This window comes from Abramis brama, assembly GCF_963993115.1.
Source record: "Abramis brama genome assembly, chromosome: 22".
Lineage (NCBI taxonomy): Eukaryota > Metazoa > Chordata > Actinopteri > Cypriniformes > Leuciscidae > Abramis > Abramis brama.
The window spans coordinates 29,270,957-29,290,077 of NC_139984.1; the positions used below are offsets into that span (position 1 = coordinate 29,270,957).

The 19,121-nt window shown below is 37.9% G+C and overlaps 1 protein-coding gene across 1 annotated transcript; it reads right to left on the reverse strand.

Annotated features, from left to right (window-relative positions):
- Positions 1 to 5,438: 5,438 nt before the first annotated feature.
- Positions 5,439 to 16,695, reverse strand: LOC311073742 (peptidase inhibitor 16-like). Its single transcript, XM_084099681.1, has 6 exons — positions 14,328 to 16,695; positions 7,103 to 7,251; positions 6,875 to 6,950; positions 6,678 to 6,787; positions 5,894 to 5,985; positions 5,439 to 5,773 (listed from the first exon to the last, which is right to left on the reverse strand). Exons 1-6 carry the CDS (start codon positions 14,481 to 14,483, stop codon positions 5,601 to 5,603), a joined length of 756 nt encoding a protein of 251 aa, XP_083955807.1. The 5' UTR covers positions 14,484 to 16,695; the 3' UTR covers positions 5,439 to 5,600.
- Between the last annotated feature and the right edge of the window lie 2,426 nt (positions 16,696 to 19,121).

The following is a 19,121-nucleotide window of genomic DNA, read 5'->3' on the forward strand; positions in this document are numbered from 1 at the left end:
TTTTGGTTGCGTTCTGAGTATTTGCAGCGTGTTTCTGTATTTCGTTGCATTGTGAGTATTTGGGCGTTTCTGTATTTGATTGCGTTGTGAGTATTTGAAGCATGTTTCTGTATTTGGTTGTGTTGTGAGTATTTGCAGCGTGTGTTGTCAAAATGATTACGATATTTTCACAATCTGCTGGTGTTTTTTTCTATTTGCATGTGTTTTCTTCTGTTGCAGCGCATTAAGATCTCTCGTTCTGTTGTATTTGAAGCATGTTTCTGTATTTGGTTGCGTTGTGAGTATTTGGGCGTTTCTGTATTTCGTTGCGTTGTGAGTATTTAAAGCATGTTTCTGTATTTGGTTGAGTTGTGAGTATTTGCAGCACATTTCTGTATTTGGTTGCGTTGTGAGTATTTGAAGCGTGTTTCTGAATTTGGTTGCGTTGTGAGTATTTGAAGCGTGTTTCTGTATTTGGTTGCGTTGTGAGTATTTGCAGCTTGTTTCTGGTTTTGGTTGTGTTCTGTTGTATTTGCAGTACATTTCTGTATTTGGTTGCGTTGTGAGTATTTGGGCGTTTCTGTATTTGGTTGCGTTGTGAGTATTTGAAGCGTGTTTCTGTATTTGGTTGCATCGTGAGTATTTGCAGCTTGTTTCTGGTTGTATTTGCAGTGCATTTCTGTATTTGGTTGCGTTGTGAGTATTTGCAGCTTGTTTCTGTATTTGGTTGCGTTGTGAGTATTTGCAGCACGTTTCTGTATTTGGTTGCGTTGTGAGTATTTGAAGCGTGTTTCTGTATTTGGTTGCGTTGTGAGTATTTGCAGCACGTTTCTGTATTTGGTTGCATCGTGAGTATTTGCAGCTTGTTTCTGGTTGTATTTGCAGTGCATTTCTGTATTTGGTTGCGTTGTGAGTATTTGCAGCTCATGTTGTCAAAATTATTAAGATATTTAATATGTTAAATATATGTTAAATGTTAAAAATATGTTCTTCTTACAGACAAAGTGGCTAAATGGAGACCCTGAAACCGCATGTCCTTCATATGCTCTTCATATCTTTGTTCTCTGGTTGACGTGTTTTTGTTACTAATGCCACTGAAATTTATTTCCTGTCTTTGGTGATAATGAGTTGAGAGATTCATAAAAAACCCATTAATTAACACATCGCAGGGTCTGTCATGCGTCACCAGAGGACACAAAACCCTTAAAACTCTTCCCAATGTCACTCAAGACACGTGGTTTGAGCTGAACGAGGTTTTGAATAATAGTGTCACATCATCTTCAATGAAAGCTATTAGCTTTGTGGATCTTTACAACAGTCTGAACTGAAGCCCTCAAAGATTAGCTTTAAAACTGATGGTCTTTGCTCAGATTTGCAATGGTGTCGTTCAATGTAAACCGTTCTTGAGATTATAAGGATTTGCTTTATTTGCTCTGTTGGACACATTTTATTTGTCACTTTATGGTCATTTTAGAGACCAAGATAAAAATATTATATAAAAAAAAAGAAAATCTATTTATAAAATATAAATAATTAACATTGTTTATTTGTAAAAAAGCTCATAGCTCATTAAAATGTAATGTGATGAATAATGTGCAAAAATTAAATTGTTTTATTTACAGTAAAATAATTTATGTGTATTAAGCATAGACGGTATTAAGCTTATATGTATTATACTCTAACCATAGTTTTATCAATCTAAAACCTTCAGTATTCTGTTAATTACAGTATGGGAACATGCAGCATATTAAATCATTTTTGTTTTGTGAGAACGACTCTATGATATCATATATCATATATTATAATATGATATTTCTGTTCTGTGTTGAACAGATTTCACCTCTGAAAACAGAGTGACCTTTTTATCATCTTTTCTTTAAATGTCAAGGAATCATCACAGCATTGGACATAAGGAGCATTCAGCTGAATATTTCACTTTCTGCTTGCTTTGACTTCGACCTGCTTGATTTCCAGGTTTGAAGAGTTCTCCGTCTTCATTTGCTAGCGTATAATCCAGCATCAAAGCGCTGTAATGTTTCTCAGATGCGTGGGTGTTCGTGTCTGGCTTACGGTAGTCATGACGGATGTGGACGAGCTAAAGCTGGCCCAGTGGAAGGCCATAATGCATCAGGCCGAGACTTCATCTTGAGGTCCATTAATCTGAACATCAGGCCTGTAGACCCGTGGAGACGCCACTGGATCATACAGTCCGACGCCGTCAGGGTGTGAGAGAGAGTCCAAGAATGACTGAGTGGGTGAGTTAAGGGAAAAATATTAAGAAGAGCAGAAGAAGAAAAGGAAAGTTCATCAGAAAAGAACTGAAAGCCAGGAGCCAAACAATACAGCTCTGAGATAAATTCATTCAAACTCTGATTTGAAACTAAAAGTTAAGGAAATTGTAAACATAGTTACAACATTTTATAAAACAAACAAAAAATTAATTATAGATAAATCTTTTTAAATGAATAAATAAATAAAATAAATAGTAATAAAACACATGATTTAAATGAATAAATAAATAATTAATTGAATAAATAAAATAATTGAAATACATACATTTAGATAAATTATTTGATACAAACAGACAATTTTACATATTAAAAACAAATATTTAAATATGTAAATCAATTATTTCAGATAAATTATTTTAAATAATAAATAAACTATTTAAATAAAAAATATAAATTATAAATAAATTATTTAAATAAGTAAATAATTCTGTAAATAATTGTAAATAAATAAATATGAAGATCGATAGATAGATAGATAGATAGATAGATAGATAGATAGATAGATAGATAGATAGATAGATAGATGGATGGATGGATGGATGGATGGATGGATGGATGGATGGATGGATGGATGGAAATGCACTATAGATAGATAGTTATTTTTTATTCCTTTACTGTGTTTGTAAAAAAAAAAAAATGTTAAAAAACCTCTACAACACAGAAGGCTCAACATAAACTCTTTTTGCTTTAGCAATTAAGCTTGTTTGTTTTGTCAGAAAGTCAAGCTGGCTTTGACTCACTCGAATAAATCACACTCGGGACGGAACGGATAAACGCACGACATAACGATCAAAAAGTTCAAGTGATGTTTGCTGAAAATCCCATCAGATGGATCTAATCCCGTCCTTTATTTGCTGCACAGACGATCTGTCTGTGAGATCTTGACATTTGCTTTACAAATGTTAATCAGGTTGATATGAGGAACGATGTCTAGTGCTGGATTTCAGTTTGAGTGTTTGTCCATGTGTTTTAATCATATTAGGCTACGCTGAATGAATAGAAATTAATAGCTAAGGCACTTGATTTATTCCGAAACACGTCAAAGCAGACGCACGTCTTCAAATTTGCATTTATTTATTTTTACTTATTTAGTAGGCTATTCTGTGTCTCTAAAGCTGATCGTGTCTGTATACTGTATAAGTTTTATTTTATATAAAAATTTCTTTATCATACATTGAGAACCAATCATGTTGTACAATCAATATGTGGTGTAGTTTCAAAATCTACCAGCAGGGGGAAACTAGACAACGCTAATCACACTTGAGACGAGATGACGCGTTTTAACTGTCATTGTAAATCCTGCAAGATTTTTATTTTATTTTCATTTATTATTATTTTTTTTAATGTATGCACATTTATAGCACTGTAGGCCTACTTACTACCGTTGTATCAAAATAAATAGTTACCTTGCTGTGAGGGTTTTTCTACAGCACCTCTGGGAGTGATGTGGGGAAATTGACATCTTTCACTCTTTTGACTGCCGTTAGCAATATATATCTCTATTTTTTTTTCTCTTTTTGAAAGTTGTAAAAACATATTGTGGAGTTTTTTGTTTTGTTTTTTGTTGCTATTTTAGAAAAATGGAACCCAAATTAATGTAGTCTCTCATTCGCGCTATAGAAGTTTCCCCAACTACGACGACTTCCGCTTCTGAGAAATGTGAAAAGGTTTAAACCCCAATTAGCCTGAATATGTTGCGATGTAGCCTATTTATCATTGAAACAGGAGGTCGATGCAAGATAGGCCTATCAAAAATTAAATTGCCAAAGGCCTTTGACATCACGATCCAGCAGAACTATGACAACTTGTGTCATATATAGACAAAAACAAAGGATTTGCCACCACCGGTTTCACCGACGACTGCAGACCTTCAAGAACCGGAGGATGATGAAGAAAAACATGAACCTGTGTTTGTTTTTGGGGTACGTACAATGTATTCAAGCCAAGATGGCATTAAAAAATAGGCACATTATTTGCTATTTAGGCTACTAATACTTCTAGTATTAATAATAATTAATAATTCTAGTGAGCACTGGACAAATAATGTTATACAATCTAGAGTCCAAGGCTATTTTTGGTGTTTTCCATGAGCTGTGCATATATGGGTTTATCTAAGCTACTAAAAGTGAATTTTTGATAGTTCACTATCATATAAATGACCCCAAAGTTAATAGACATGGACTAAATGCGACTAATCTCCCTTTTTAATTTCAGTGGTCTCTGAAAATTGTGCAAAATATTTGCTTAAAATCCATTAAAACAGAAAGATGTCAACACCTTTGAGCTGTACTGCCATCTAGTGATGTCTGTTGAGTTCAATATGGAACATCATCATCTGTGAATTATGATTGATGGAGATGATCAGTGACTGTTATTAGTGGTCAGTGATCCGTCATGTGACTACATAGAAGTTGTCACATCCAAAATAAGAACAACAGTGGATATTTTACCATATGTTAAAGAAAATGACCATCATAGGTCATTTTAAATAGGATAAATCATTAAAAAAATGGAGTAAACAAAATTCAAAGTTCATTTAGGTTTTTCCATTCCAGTTTTTACCAGCTTTTGAATTTTAACACTATATATGACATTTAGCCCACATATAAAAAAATATAGGCTATACTCTACATACAATACATGCATGTACTTAAATAATTCTCAAATTGTTAATTAAAACTAATACTATACGGTCAATAAAAAGGCTGCACAAATTCAAACCATGAAAATATTTTCCAGCTAAAGTGACACATCTTGTAATAAACTTGAGAAGACATTGAGATGAACAGATTATCTAAATCTTATAGAAGCTTGTTTCTGCCATGGAATAAAAAATATTCAGACCTTTTTTCTTTTCTTGCAGTTGCGAGATATATCTCACAATTCTGAGATATAAAAAAAAGGTTTTCATTTCACTATATAAAAACCTGAAATAAAACAAGAGTTTAAATTCAAAGAGGTGTTTCTCAAACACCTTCATTTACTTTATGCCTTAGTTTTCTGTTTTCTACCATGTTTTGGATAATAATGCTACTGCCGTCCTAATCGAAGCCTTTGGTGATTATGAGTCAGGAGTTTCATTGGGAGATATTTTTTCTTGTTTTAAGCAACAACAACAAAAAAGTATGTATTTTTCATAAAATGAGACTCAGAATCTTCAGTCATTTTGCTTCTTAAGTAACTGTATCTTGATTTAAGAACGTTTAGATATTTTTATTGGAAAATAAAACAAAAATACTGAGGAAGACAATCATTTTTCAGTTCACACACATCTTGTGTGTTTTGTGTGTGTCTCGTCAGGTTATGAAGGATCTCATCCACTCCAGACCCTCACAAAACAAGCAGCAGCACGATGAGCATCAGTAGATGAGATGAGACGCTTTCCATCTTGGATCCATGACTCTTGGTAGTTTTTTCAATGCCGGTCTCATTTACTTTAACAGGCACGCGTGTGGGCTCATCGACGGGCTCCGTGGTCCAGTGGGAGAAGAGATTCTCACGCACTGTGAGGAAAAGAGAGATTGAGAGGAGGGTGTACAACAAAAATAAGCATTTAGTTATTCATGGCGATTTAGTTCATGTTGGCTTTAAGTTGATTTGCACTGATAAAGTTTTCACATTACCGCAGATGTTCTCCTCACACACTGGCAGATTATCTGGACACTCTGAGCACGGCTGTCCAGACACGTATGGATTTTCTCCATCAAAATTTCCTCTGAAATGAAGGATGGATTTAATAGATATTTCACTTTATTATGTAAAAGGTAAGGTTTAAATATCTTTATATAAGCTAAAACAGCTAAAAATTAATTTATCGTAATTTCCTCAACAACATCTTTAGCTATATATTATATATTATAAACGTTTATATATATATATATATATATATATATATATATATATATATATATATATATATATATATATATATATATATATATATATATATATATGAAAAAATATATATATATATTTTATTATATAATATATATATATATGTGTGTGTGTGTGTGTGTGTGTGTGTGTGTGTGTGTGTGTGTGTGTGTGTGAGAGAGAGATTTCTAGACCTGGAAAAGTCATAATTTATAAAATCTTAAAAACTTATATACAACTTCTAGTTGTGTCAAGCTGTGAAATATTTTATTGAGAAGAAATTGCTGAGAAATTGCCATTTGTGAGTTAAAAATATTTATACATAACTGAATTTTTAAAAAATATACAGTATTTATATATAATGATATGTGTGTGTGTGTGTGTGTGTGTAAAATGTTTGTATATGAACTCATATGATGTTAAGTTGCAACTTATACCACAATAAATATTGTAAAACTGGCCATGTTCTAGAATGAACACACTTTCTAGAACACTGAGCTCATGTTCAGTTTGGATTATTGAAACAACACTTACTGAGGATAGTAATCACAGACGAGAAGAGTGGCCTTCTTAAAATCTAGACCTTCAAGAGTGTCACAGAAGTGAGTAGCACAGCCGATTTTATTGCTGTTCGCCCACACCATCTGTAAAAACAACAGAAACACATCGTCACATCTGCATATTCATACTGTGAAAACCAATCAAACGCACAGAATGGAAACGGTGCTTACCTGAGTGTAATGGCCACACATTTTGTCTGCAGGACAGAACTTGTTTTCATAGTTATAATCCACATTTTCTCCAAACCTGTGGTGCAAAGAAATGAGTTGCATTACTGCTTACAGATAATATTTCTGCATATGACAGATATTTATTCTTTTATTCTTTGGTATTTATTCTTTTAGTCATCAGTCATTCATTCATTCTCATTTAGGTTTTAGTTAAGATAGTTTACATACCAGCTAACCATTGCTTTGGTTGCATTAAAAGGTCCAGTGCTGACAAAGAGATTTTCACCCAAAGTGAGTTTCTGAAGTTCAGGGTTGTGTTGCCAGATGCATTTTTTTGCGTAAGCTTCCGCCACCACACGGAGTGTATCGTTCCACACCTTAAACAACAGAAACAAGTTTGATGATGTTATTTGACTCTGACGTTTGTTAGTTTTGTGACAGCAGAACAATTTATTTACTTAACTCTTACTTAACTCTTAAATAAACCAATGTTGTTTTACATTATTATAATCATGTAAAATTATAATTTAGGTAATTAACAGTGAGTGAATCTTGCAAAGCCTTGACATATTTCATGCTAAGATCTAAAATAAGGACATTATATAAATATTCAGGGCCTAAAACTAACTTTTTGCCACACCTGCCAATGGCTGGCGACTTAAGAAAACGTCTAGTTTTGACTGTAACCTCTGTTCCCTGAGAACAGAGAACGAGACACTGCGTTGATGACGCTATGGGGAACGCCTCCACGTGAACCGGTGTCTGAAACGCTTATCTAATCACGGCAATCATATTGGCCAGTGACAGCCTATGACAGGGGTCGGCAAGTAACTTTGGCCGCGGGCCAATATTTTTTTTAGCCAGTAGATGGCGGGCCAGCTACACAGAGTAGGCCTATGGATACAAATTAAATACTCTTATATAGGCCTATAATCGCGGAATATGATGGGTCCGTCACCGTCCGTGGATCATTCGTTCAATCGTTTTTTCAAATTAAAACCAAAAATAAAAAGGTAAAAAACGACTTGTTTTTCCATTATTCCCTGAACTAAAATGAAAAAACGAATAACGACGGGTTTTCTGATTTTCTGATTGTGCTCAGATCAAAAATAGAAAAAATTAATTACTGGATTAGACAAATTTTAATTTTGATTTTTAATTTAACACCTTAGGCATATCAAGGAAATCATTTTAAACAGATCAAGTACTATTGTGGTAACAGACTACAGCCATTTTAATAAAAGTGTGAATAGCAATCATGCCTCATTCGCTTACAGTCCGTACACACATACACACCTAAGGTTTAAAGAGGTCTGCGCGGGACTGTTTTTTTCCCGTCCCGTTCCCACAAGGTTCTATTCAGCAACCGCTTAAAATACACTCTGTGTTCACCCGCTTTATTTCCCGACCTGATGGGTATGCAAAATTTAGATCTCGTTTCCATAATCTCACATTCAAATGTCTCTAACGGAAAGGAGATTAAGTAGCCTATAATAATTATAAATGCTATACAAAAATTGTTTTCGTGTAAATATAAATATTAGGCTATTTTAACATTGTACTGTCAGAAGAGAAAAAAAATGCCACTGAAAAAAATTATGAAATATAAATAACAAATTAACATAGATAAACTTCTCATCTGGCAAAACACCAGTGTATCATTTTTCACAGCTGCTTGTTTTACTGTGAGATTTTCCAGTGTTGATTTTTGCTTGTACAGCATGTGTACAGTAGCCTATAGTGCATGTGACAAAGAAACACTGGACAACAGAGCAAACAAAGATATATCTGAGAAGGATGTCTTTGAAGCAAATCTAATTCATATAATGTTAAACAAAATGAATGTTTACGCCTATATACTACTTAACTACCATAGTACGATGCATTGTTGAAGAAATCAACTAGCTAGTCACGACTGTTTCCCGAAACCATATTGTTGCAAAGTGGTCGTTCAACCACGTTGGTTAAGGATGTCACGAGAATTAAGTGCGGATATGCTGTCAAAAGATGTCGGGAGTGGGCTATTGTCAGTCTGACCGCCTGCTCCGTCCAAAGTACACAAGAGTTCTGATCGCTACCGTCTTTTGATGCGTGAATGGACACAAAGTGGTCAAGCGTATAACTAGACACGGCAGGCGCGAATTTGACGCGCTATTCGCGTCCGGTGTGAACGCAGAGTTATACTTAAATGTAATCCCGTGCCGCATGATTCCCTATGGGCGTTTCACACAGTATGTGGCGGTGAAATCGCCGCGCGACTACGGCTTTTCTCAAGTAGTGGAAGAATTTAGGACTTCCAAAATAATCCGGCGACCAGCGGGCCAGAAAATATTGCTGGCGGGCCAGTTTTGGCCCGCGGGCCGCCAGTTGTCGTTCCCTGGCCTATGACATCACTAAAGTGTGACCCGGAAGTATATAAGGGGAGCCTGGAGAACATGTCAACAACTAATCGTCTGAAGGGATTGTTCAGCAGGCACCCCCGAGGCATGGCGAAACAGTCGTAACCTAGACGTTCCCTTTCGAAAGGGAACTTGCACTGTTTCAATGACGCTATGGGGAACGATATACCAACGCCACCATGCTGAGGGGAGTGCATGCCAAATTATAGCTGTGACAAAAAACGTCAAAACATTTACAGTTTCACTAAAATGCCAAAAAACACTCCCCCTTCGGGTCACATACAGGCTGTCAGTGACAGTATTCCCTACGAGCTACAAGCCTCAAAGAGGCCTCCAATACAATAAAGGCCTACCAAGGCTGCTCAAACGTTTGGAACCAACAGCTTCCGTGGAAGGGGTTCCTTTAAGGGAATATGGCCAGGGGGTCCAAAGGAGTCCCGTCCAGTCACTTTCTGAGGGGGACATAAAGTCAACCCCACATGCCACCAGGGAAGCTGACCTGGTCTAATTTACTGACCTAGTCTTGCCAACAACCTGTCTGTTTCCTAAACAGAGTCTCTGACATATTTTGCCTCACTTGTGGAGGCATCCGATAGGGAGGACTGCAGATAGTGGCAGTAATCACTCACAGACCAGATTATAGAGACGGGCATCCTGGAGAGTAGAACTCAGCATAGTGCTTTCTAACCCTTGCAAACGTGGGGAGTGACTCCACTTGATCCTAGATCTACACAGTGCTTCAGGGCCCTGTGAAGGCTGGGCACTATGAAAGGGACCCTAATAAGGGGAGCGCCTCCAGCTCTAAGGTTTACATTGCCAACAGGCAGTGTACTCAGCAGAAGTGCTATCAACCCTTTAAAGATAGGAGAGTACAATTTTATGCTCCTGGACTATTGGGAAGGCCTACTGTAAGGCCTACAGCTTCGAAGTTCACGGGCGTCAGCCCGGACATTGCTTTGTTCTCTAAACATGTCTCTAACATCATTTGCCTCACTAGTGGAGGCATCCGATAGGGAGGACTGCAGATAGTGGCAGTAATCACTCACAGACCGGACCATAGAGACGGGCACCCTGGAGAGTAGAACTCAGTATAGTGCTTTCTAACCCTTGCAAAAGAGGGGAGTAAGTCTACTCAATCCTGGATCTACACTCAGTGCTTCAAAAGAGGGACCCTAATAAGGGGAGCACATCCAGCTCTGGGGTTTACATTGCCAACAGGCAGTGCACTCAACAGAAGTGCTATTGACCCTTTAAAGCAAGGGGAGTACAGTCTTACGCCACCGGACTATCGAGGAGGCCTACTGTAAGGCCTACAGCTTCGAATGTCACAGGCGTCAGCCCGGGCAGTGCTTCAGCTCTATGGAGCATACTCAACCATCCCAAATGGGAAGGAGTGTGCCTCTACCTGAGCCTGGGTGGTGAAGGGTGATATCTTACGAGCTATCGGTAGCAAAGTACTCTAAATACTGCCCTAACAAGGGGAGTACTATCAGCATGACTCTGAGGAATGCATCAGGGTCGAGGCCTATTATCTTGTTTTTACAAGACAGATTTTACATTCTCTACTAAACCCAAGGAAATGGAGGCCACAGTTAGTGGCCAACGGCATTCAACCTTATGACTTGAATTATTTTATTCAAGGGGCTCAGCGGAAAAATCCTTTTTCAATTTTAAGGCCTAGCTGGATAAACTAGCTACAACACTCAGCTCTAAAGGGTGGAGGCCTGAGCATACTGCTTCTTACTTTCTAGAGAGAAAGGCCTGACAACGCCCATGAGGTATCTGCATGGGAGGCTTTTTGAAGATAGCCTGCTACCTATGCTGCAATCTACCCTGTAACACCACTACCATTTTACACCTAGTGCAAAAGGCGGGCCTTGGCAAGACGACTCTTGTAGTAAGAGGAGGCCAGTACTAGGAAAAACTAAATTTACAGGAATAAATCTCCTGATGAGCTCTAGATCTAAGGAACCTACACTCAGATGCTGAGAGGATCAAGGCAAAAATGCTTAACAGACCACCACCATTTTCCTAGTTAGTAAGCCTAAGCCAGATATCGAGGTAGCCCCGTGAGACAAAACAGTCCCTGAAGACGAAAAAGCTTTTAACATGTTCTCCAGGCTCCCCTTATGTACTTCTAGGTCGCACTTTAGTGATGTCATAGGCTGTCGCCGGCCAATAGGATTGCCGTGATTAGATAAGTGCTTCAGACACCGGTTCACATGGAGGCCTTCGCCAAAGCGTCATTGATGCAGTGCAAGTTCCCTTTCGAAAGAGAACTGTATTTGCAAAAAACAAGGCATTAATGACACCAACATTTTAGATACTGGTGAAAATTCACAATTCTCTATTCCAGTTTTGGTACCACAGCTAAAACTACTAGCCTAACTAATATAAATTTAAAACATTATTAAAGACAAGTAAACAGTCAGTAATAAAATAAGAAAAAATAAATCAAATTACAAGCAATAGCACAAATGAATACAATAGAACTAAGATACAAATGAAATAAACAGTGCTTTTCTGGTAGGTCTATAGTATTAGGATACTGTCACTTTAAGACCTAATGCATATACTGTACACATGCATTTTCTTTCTCTACTGTTTACTTTCACTTAAGACATAACTGACCATGTTTACTAGGATACTCATCGAGACGGGCATTTTTTAACCTGATTTTGTGTGAATTTGTCCATTCAAGTGCAAGACATTATATAACATTCACATTCCTCAGCATGTCACACACACGTTGTGCACAGAGGTGTCAAAAGTATTCACATTCATTACTCAAGTAGAAGTATAGATACTAGGGTTTAAAAGGCTTCTGTAGAAGTTGAAGTATCAACTCAAGCTTTTTACTCAAGTAAAAGTGTACTGTTTTCAAAACTACTTAAGTATGAAAGTAAAAGTAATGTAAGGGAAAAAAAAATGCCATTAAGGACAAAAGCTTTGGCCGCCCACAGGGGCCTATAGTGCACTACCCCACCTCCTCAAAAAAACATTTTTCCAAAGGCCATAATGACTAATGTTATATTAAAATGTTAATGTTGAAAAATTTGGGATGCACTAGGCTACCTGTTTCAGCCGCATATATGCCCATTGAAAATTAATGCATTTTAGTACAATGCAAATACAGGAACCATATATGTGTACTACTGAGCATTAATGTGTTTCATGTAGTGGAAGATATGGTGACTAGTTGCCTATAAATATTGTTGTAATGGTGCACAGTGTTGCCAGATTGGAACGGTGATTTCCAGCCCAAAAGCTCACCAAAACCTTCCCACTCCAAGAAAAAAAAACGGCCAAAATTTTACTGCCAAAATAATGTGATATAATTTTATTACCATGTCATTCAAGGTTGATAAGCACCATTTTTATGTCCTTAAAACAAAATAATTATGATAAAAAAAATAAATAAAAAAAAATCTATTTTCCAGGAAAAAATATCAAAACAGGGATATAGTTAAGGAGAATTTGCAAATATGACTAAAATGTCCAGGTGGACACTGTCAAAACGGCAATCAAGAAATTAACTGATGACTTTAACCCTCGGAATACACATTGCAGAACATATGCAGAATTTAGCAGTCAAAACCTTTTTTTAGCAGCTGTCAGGAACAAGTGGAGTGCATGGGCGGTGTAAAAGTTGCAGATGTCAGGTCAGGCTAGTGTGCACATGACCATGGACAGTCGTCCCATATTCGATTTCAGTTCAAGTCATTCAACTGTGCTCTCCTCTCAGAGTTATATTCACTGTCGAGTCATCTCCCACCACATGTGTAGGCCTTCTATTTTTGGAGTTGCTCACTATCTAACTCTTTACTGTAGATACAACTTACTGTATAGTATACTAGCTGACTCTGCATGGGCATGTGTGTTTAGTAATGTCATGCATACTTTATTTTAGTTTTTTCAACCAATTAGACATTAAAATGTAGATGTTTGAAAACCCCAAACCATCCCAAATTTTGTCCACCTGCCCAAACCCTTTTTTACCCGCACAATAAAATTCAAAAAGCAGGAACCCGCCCAATCTGGCAACACTGATGGTGCAAAAAGTCAAACTTTAGAGGCAGACAATGTACACGATGGATCGCGTACAAAGCAATAGGGTGTCGGAATGGTATACGTTTATACTTCTCATCCAACCACAATCAAATTCACTCTATCCGGATGGCGCGATTTATTTGGATATTTTATTTTATTTATTTTTTTGAACGATGACAAGCCGGAAAGAAAACAAGCTGAAATGAAATAGGAGTAACAAGGCTATTTTTAAAATGTAAGGAGTAGAAAGTACAGATAATTGCGTGAAAATGTAAGGAGTAGAAGTAAAAAGTTGGCTGAAAAATAATTACACCAGTAAAGTATAGATACCCAAAATGTCTACTTAAGTCAGGTAAAAAAATTTGTACTTCGTTACTTGACACCTTTGGTTGTGCAACGGTATTTCATGCATTCACATGACACACAAGTTGAGGCGTGTTTCACACAGCAACAATGCTTCTTCTTAAAGGGACATTTTAAATACTTACATTGATAGGCTACTAAATGACTTTATGCTGAGTGATTTATTTAATACTTCTAGGATCACTTTTCATTTGGTAAACCACAATCATGATTACTGCATTACTTAGACTCCCTTATGCTTTTAAGTTAATTGTGCTAATGAATAAGCATCATGACACAATTACCATGGATATTAATGTGATAATTGTTGTTTACAGCAGTAATGAGACCATTAAAGATATGATTCCAGTGATTGATGGCAGATGATTAGATGCTTTGACCTCATAAGAGCATCCAGAGACCAAAACGTCAACAGTCTGAGAGCAAACTCAGACTTCACACACATTTGGTTGGGAAAGTTATTTTCGATGCATCATGTAGCCTACCATTTAAAAGTGTGGGGTAAGTAAGGTTCTGTTTAAAGTAAATCATTTTTGCATGGACTTTTTGTTCAGTAACTCTTGGAACAATCAGGTTTTCACCACTAGAACCAAAGCGAAGTATGTTGTACATATGTTTCTCCAGTCAGGTGCATCTCTTACCACTTTCTGCATGAAGGCGGCGCTGGGCTGAACCTGAGAGCGAAGCTTGTTGTGCATGTCCACGATGGTTGATTTCTCCTGCTCGGTCAGTTGTCCAGCAGCTAAACTCAGAATCGCCCAGATCCCGGCACTCCAGAGGGCCACGTCCCAATACATGCTGCCTGTCCGACTGCGAGGACACTAGATCAGCTGGACAAAAACCTCTTCTCTTGTTCTGAGTTGTTCTCCGCTGTCTTACCCCGTCACTCACTGTCCTTAAAGCCTTCAGAGCATGTAAAAGTATCTCTCTCAGAGCTGTTAGTGTAAGTGAGAGAGAAAGTTAGAACAGGACCCCAGAATGAAACTCCCACCCTTTTTATCCTGTACTCAAGCCGCCCCTTAGTCATATTAAACATCTCACATGCACATAAACGCACTCCACCGGTTTACTCATAATACTGGGAGTACGTGGTTCTGTCCAGCTGTCCAACAAGTCTAACAAGAGGCACTAGGTCTCCAAGGCGTTGAGAAATAATTGGCTTTTAGTCACAGGGCATGTTATAGCAAAGTGTTGCCCAATCCTGCTCCTGCCGATCGACTGTCCTGCACAGTTCATCTCCAACCCTAATCAAACACACCTGCCTTTAATTTTCAAGTGATCCTGAAGACCTTAATTGGTTGCTTCAGGTGTGTTTGATTAGGGTTGGAGATGAACTGTGCAGTACAGTTGATCGGTAGGAGCAGGATTGGGCACCCCTGTTATAGCAGCTCTGCTTGAGGAATGCCTGAGATAACAGGGAGATGATTTGGTTTGTCCTGCCCGTGTTTTCCATGAAAATTTTCTGTACTCATATTACTGAAGTAATTTCCTTTGTACCAGGTTCTGCTCTCTTGTGCGAGGATTCAGCCTTATATTAGTGGGTACCTCCTCGTGGAGGGTTACACAAACCCAGATCTCCTTTACTGTAAGTGACACCATTGATATTCTTCCCCTCTTTAGCTGAGCTGTTAGCTGAGAGGATTATTTGATTTCAAAGATAAGGTCTAAATTGTTAAAATTGACAACACAGTTGAGCTGTTCCTTTAGCCATACAAGTTAAGTAACAACATTTCAAGAACCAGATTTTTACATATTCTTGAATCTGCATCGCATGTCTGTAACAACAAATATGTTATATAATATATGTCTGTAACAACAAATATGTACAAAAACAAAACAAACAAACACCGGGGCTCATATTACATGAAAACTACATGCACAAACCTGTCAGGTTCCTGTCCTGACAGTCTTGTCCGTCTTGTCACTGTTTAATGTTTCCTTGTTTGTCTTGTGCCTGAGCGCATGGCTCTGTCTTTGTTTGTGTTGGCCATGTGCTCCTCTTGTCCCACCTCCTCATTTCCAGTTACCACGCCCCCTTGTTTAGTCCATGTCTAGTCCTTGTTTTACTAAGGGCCTGTCCCAATACCTCCCCTTCCCTGAGATTTTTGCCCTAACCCTAATTTTTGCGCGTTCTTGTGTAAAGGTAGGGTGTCCCAAAACTTTAGGGAGAAAGGGGGACTGCTATTCTTCCTTTAAAATCAACCCTAAAAACATAGTGAGGTCCGATACAGGCTCAAAACGAAGTGGGAGATGAAATTACCCAGGATACCTTGCAAATTTTTTAACCAAGATGGCGGACACTGTTGGAAAGGAACAATTGAATTGTAAGTATATTTTCGCAAACAAGCATGTTAATTTCGAAATATGTTGAAATATGTTAGTTTGAGCAAACAATGCTCGCATTCTCTTTGTTTATTAGTTAGCGATCTGTCTAACAGTACTGTTTAATATGTTATTAGATAGAACTGTTATAGAAAGTAGACAGTATATGAAAAAAAGGTTATTAGCCAAAGCCGTGTGGTTGATGTCCAGTGTTGCTAGCTGGGCAGATAAACATAATCATGTTTGGCTTGGTCCCCTCAACGTTGCGTTGGATTTTCTCTTCAGCATAAAGGTTTAGAGGCCCATCTATCACTGTTTTCCATGTTTGTATAGTTAGTTTATGGAGTAAATATATAGGCTATAATCTGTGTGTTTACATTATAGCCGTTTTAAAAATGGCGGGTGCTGGTGTTCCGCATCACGGGTAGTTCCTATAGTGCTGGTTTAGACCCTACTCTGAAGTAGGACCTAAATTAGTTCCTCCAAATGGAGTTCCTAGAACTAAAATCGTTCCTAGTTCCTGCAGTGCGAACACGCCGACATCCGGGTACTTTCGCCAATAGAGCTCCGGACGTCACGTGACCTATTCTGTTTACACCGCCATTTTGGCAGTAAAGAGGCCGTACGAGACGAGCATGAACGGATGACGGCAGCATGAGTTTGAAGGCAACAGAGTTCACTGCACACTTTAATTAAAAAGATATAGACCTGTACATAGCTAAACTTAATAGATTAAACATAACAGATCCCTATAATGCCCCTGGGGTGCTTTTCATGTGTATTAATAAAGGAACTTATAACGTTAGCTTTCCTGAACTGCAGTATCCTGTTATATAACTAACATTACTTCATTAACTTTCCCTCGTCCTATTCTGGAGACTCTTTAAAGGCCTACAAAAGCCGGGAGGGTACAAATGGACGCAATCAAACTTTGTTATCAATATTCAATTTTGGAGTATTCACCTTATTTTCGAACGCGGAAGTAAACATGGGTCCAGTATCCGGTTTTTGTGCGGCACTTCCGTTTCCTCGCTTCCCTGGGCTAACTAACGATATCAATCGCAAAGGATTAAATGCAGAATTGACAGAAAAATGTTACACATAACGTAACAGATGAATACAACAAAGATCTAAAGCCCCGCCTCACCCAGTTCGGGTACCGGACCTGGTTGAAAACACTCATGCATCTAGCTGGCAGAGTGCCAACTTCGCCGGCGCCTTCAGCACCGCCCTAAACACGGCCGAGCCAGCGCTGGACTAATATATCTATGGAGGTATTTTTGTCATGTCGAATGTATTAATAATGCCATCAGAATGCAACCAAAGCACAGGACAGCAATAAGTAGATGTCTATAAATAATTGTAAATCATACAAAATAAACGCCATGATGACTAGATTTTATACAGAGGTTACTATGATTTTGTTTCTCCTTAGAGTTTTTTATTGAGACTTCATAGCCCAGCCACTTTTCTGGTATCGGGTGGTCTTCTGTAGGTCTTGTGTTCACGAAATGAAAAGAACAAACATACGGTCGTTTCGGTGGTTTCTTCAAATGTAAAGCTTTTAACCACAGGCGAAGGGTAAAGTAGGTTTTATGTTGGACATTCGTTAGACATTCGCCAAGCAAATTAAGGGACTGTCTTAAAACTGCACACACACACAAATAAGCATTCCAAGGTGCGAAACCACGCAAAGCATACTAATAAAATGTAAATATGTGAATTAAGTGGACAACCTATTTTGCGTCAATACTGCCGACGTTGTCTTTGCTGCTATATATTTATGTTTAACATAGGCCTTCCACAACTCTCTCCCCATATGTCGAATATATCACCAATGAGGCTTATCATATGTCACCAAGCAGCAGCAGCGCCGCGTCAGACACGTTTGGTGTGCAGAGATATAGAAAACGCCACGCAACAGAAACGCCAAGTAAATCTTTCTTTTGTACCAGTTATTATGACAACCTCTAACTGCACAAACAATCCCGGTCTTCCTTGAAGCCATAACGATGAGTTAGTTGTTATGAATACTTGTTTGATTAACCGCTACGGTGAGCTCGCCAGTAACCGGAAGTGCCTGACCGGAAGTCTCGCACAAAATACCGTCAACTGGCTGCGTCCGTATTTCCGTTAAAAATAAGGTGAATACCAGCTTAAACCTGCTCTGTCATCATTGGAAAGGCAAGTCAACTGTGTTGTTATCGACGCTAGCTGTCCTTGTTTGTTGGTAGCAAGGATAGTAATATCACTGTGAGAACAGTAGACTCAGTATGAAATCTTAATCATTTAATCCCAATTTTTTCCCAGACATGAAAATATCCGAATGATGTGTCATTAGTTGCCCATTGAAATAATCTTTTTTTTTATTTATTTTTTTATGTTTCTGGACAGTGTGTGAAAATTTGTGTTTATGTCCAATCATAAACCGGTGGGATAATGTATCTGATATATATATATATAACACATTATCCCACCACCGGTCACAATTGTGACTGAACATAAAACACATTTTTTTCACACACTTTCCATAAGCATTTAAAATGCCTTTAAATGCTTTCCTCCACCTGTTCTGGAATCCAGGCGCACAGCAGCTGTCCACCATGTTGAAATAGTAATTGTTTTGAATTATTATTCGACCCGACCGCTATCGATAACGCAAAAGCCGCTCTGGCGCTCTCCTGGTTGACTGCCAAAATGGCGGAGTTTAGATTGCATGACATCAGTCTCCGGAGCTCTATAGTATCAAATATACACACACAAAAAAAAAGGCAAAATGACCAGTTTGGAGATTCACTTAAACAGTCTATGTAATAGTTGGGAGAAAATATGTGTATTATTAGATCTGCATTCGGTTTTAAAGTGGCAGCGTCTAATAAACCTGCGGATGATTGCACCATTAATGTGAATAAAACAACTAAAGGCAAAGAGAAAATTACTCACAGCTCTTGAATGAATAACTTTAGCTTTAATAAGCATTAATCTATCTATAATAAACTATGCTGTGTTATTTTACATTTGATTACTTTATTAGATTTCTAGCATATTACTATGGATACTTATATCCTGATCATAACGGGGATAGTGCATGTAAACACACTCATCAGATCGTA

What these genes read in the sequence shown, in the direction of transcription:
- LOC311073742 (XM_084099681.1), bottom strand. Translation starts at nt 14,483, where the DNA reads ATGTATTGGGACGTGGCCCTCTGGAGTGCCGGGATCTGGGCGATTCTG. An exon ending in CCGCCTTCATGCAGAAAGTG is followed by an intron (nt 7,252 to 14,327) that starts GTAAGAGATGCA and finishes CTGTTGTTTAAG; the next exon opens with GTGTGGAACGATACACTCCG. An exon ending in ACCAAAGCAATGGTTAGCTG is followed by an intron (nt 6,951 to 7,102) that starts GTATGTAAACTA and finishes TTTGCACCACAG; the next exon opens with GTTTGGAGAAAATGTGGATT.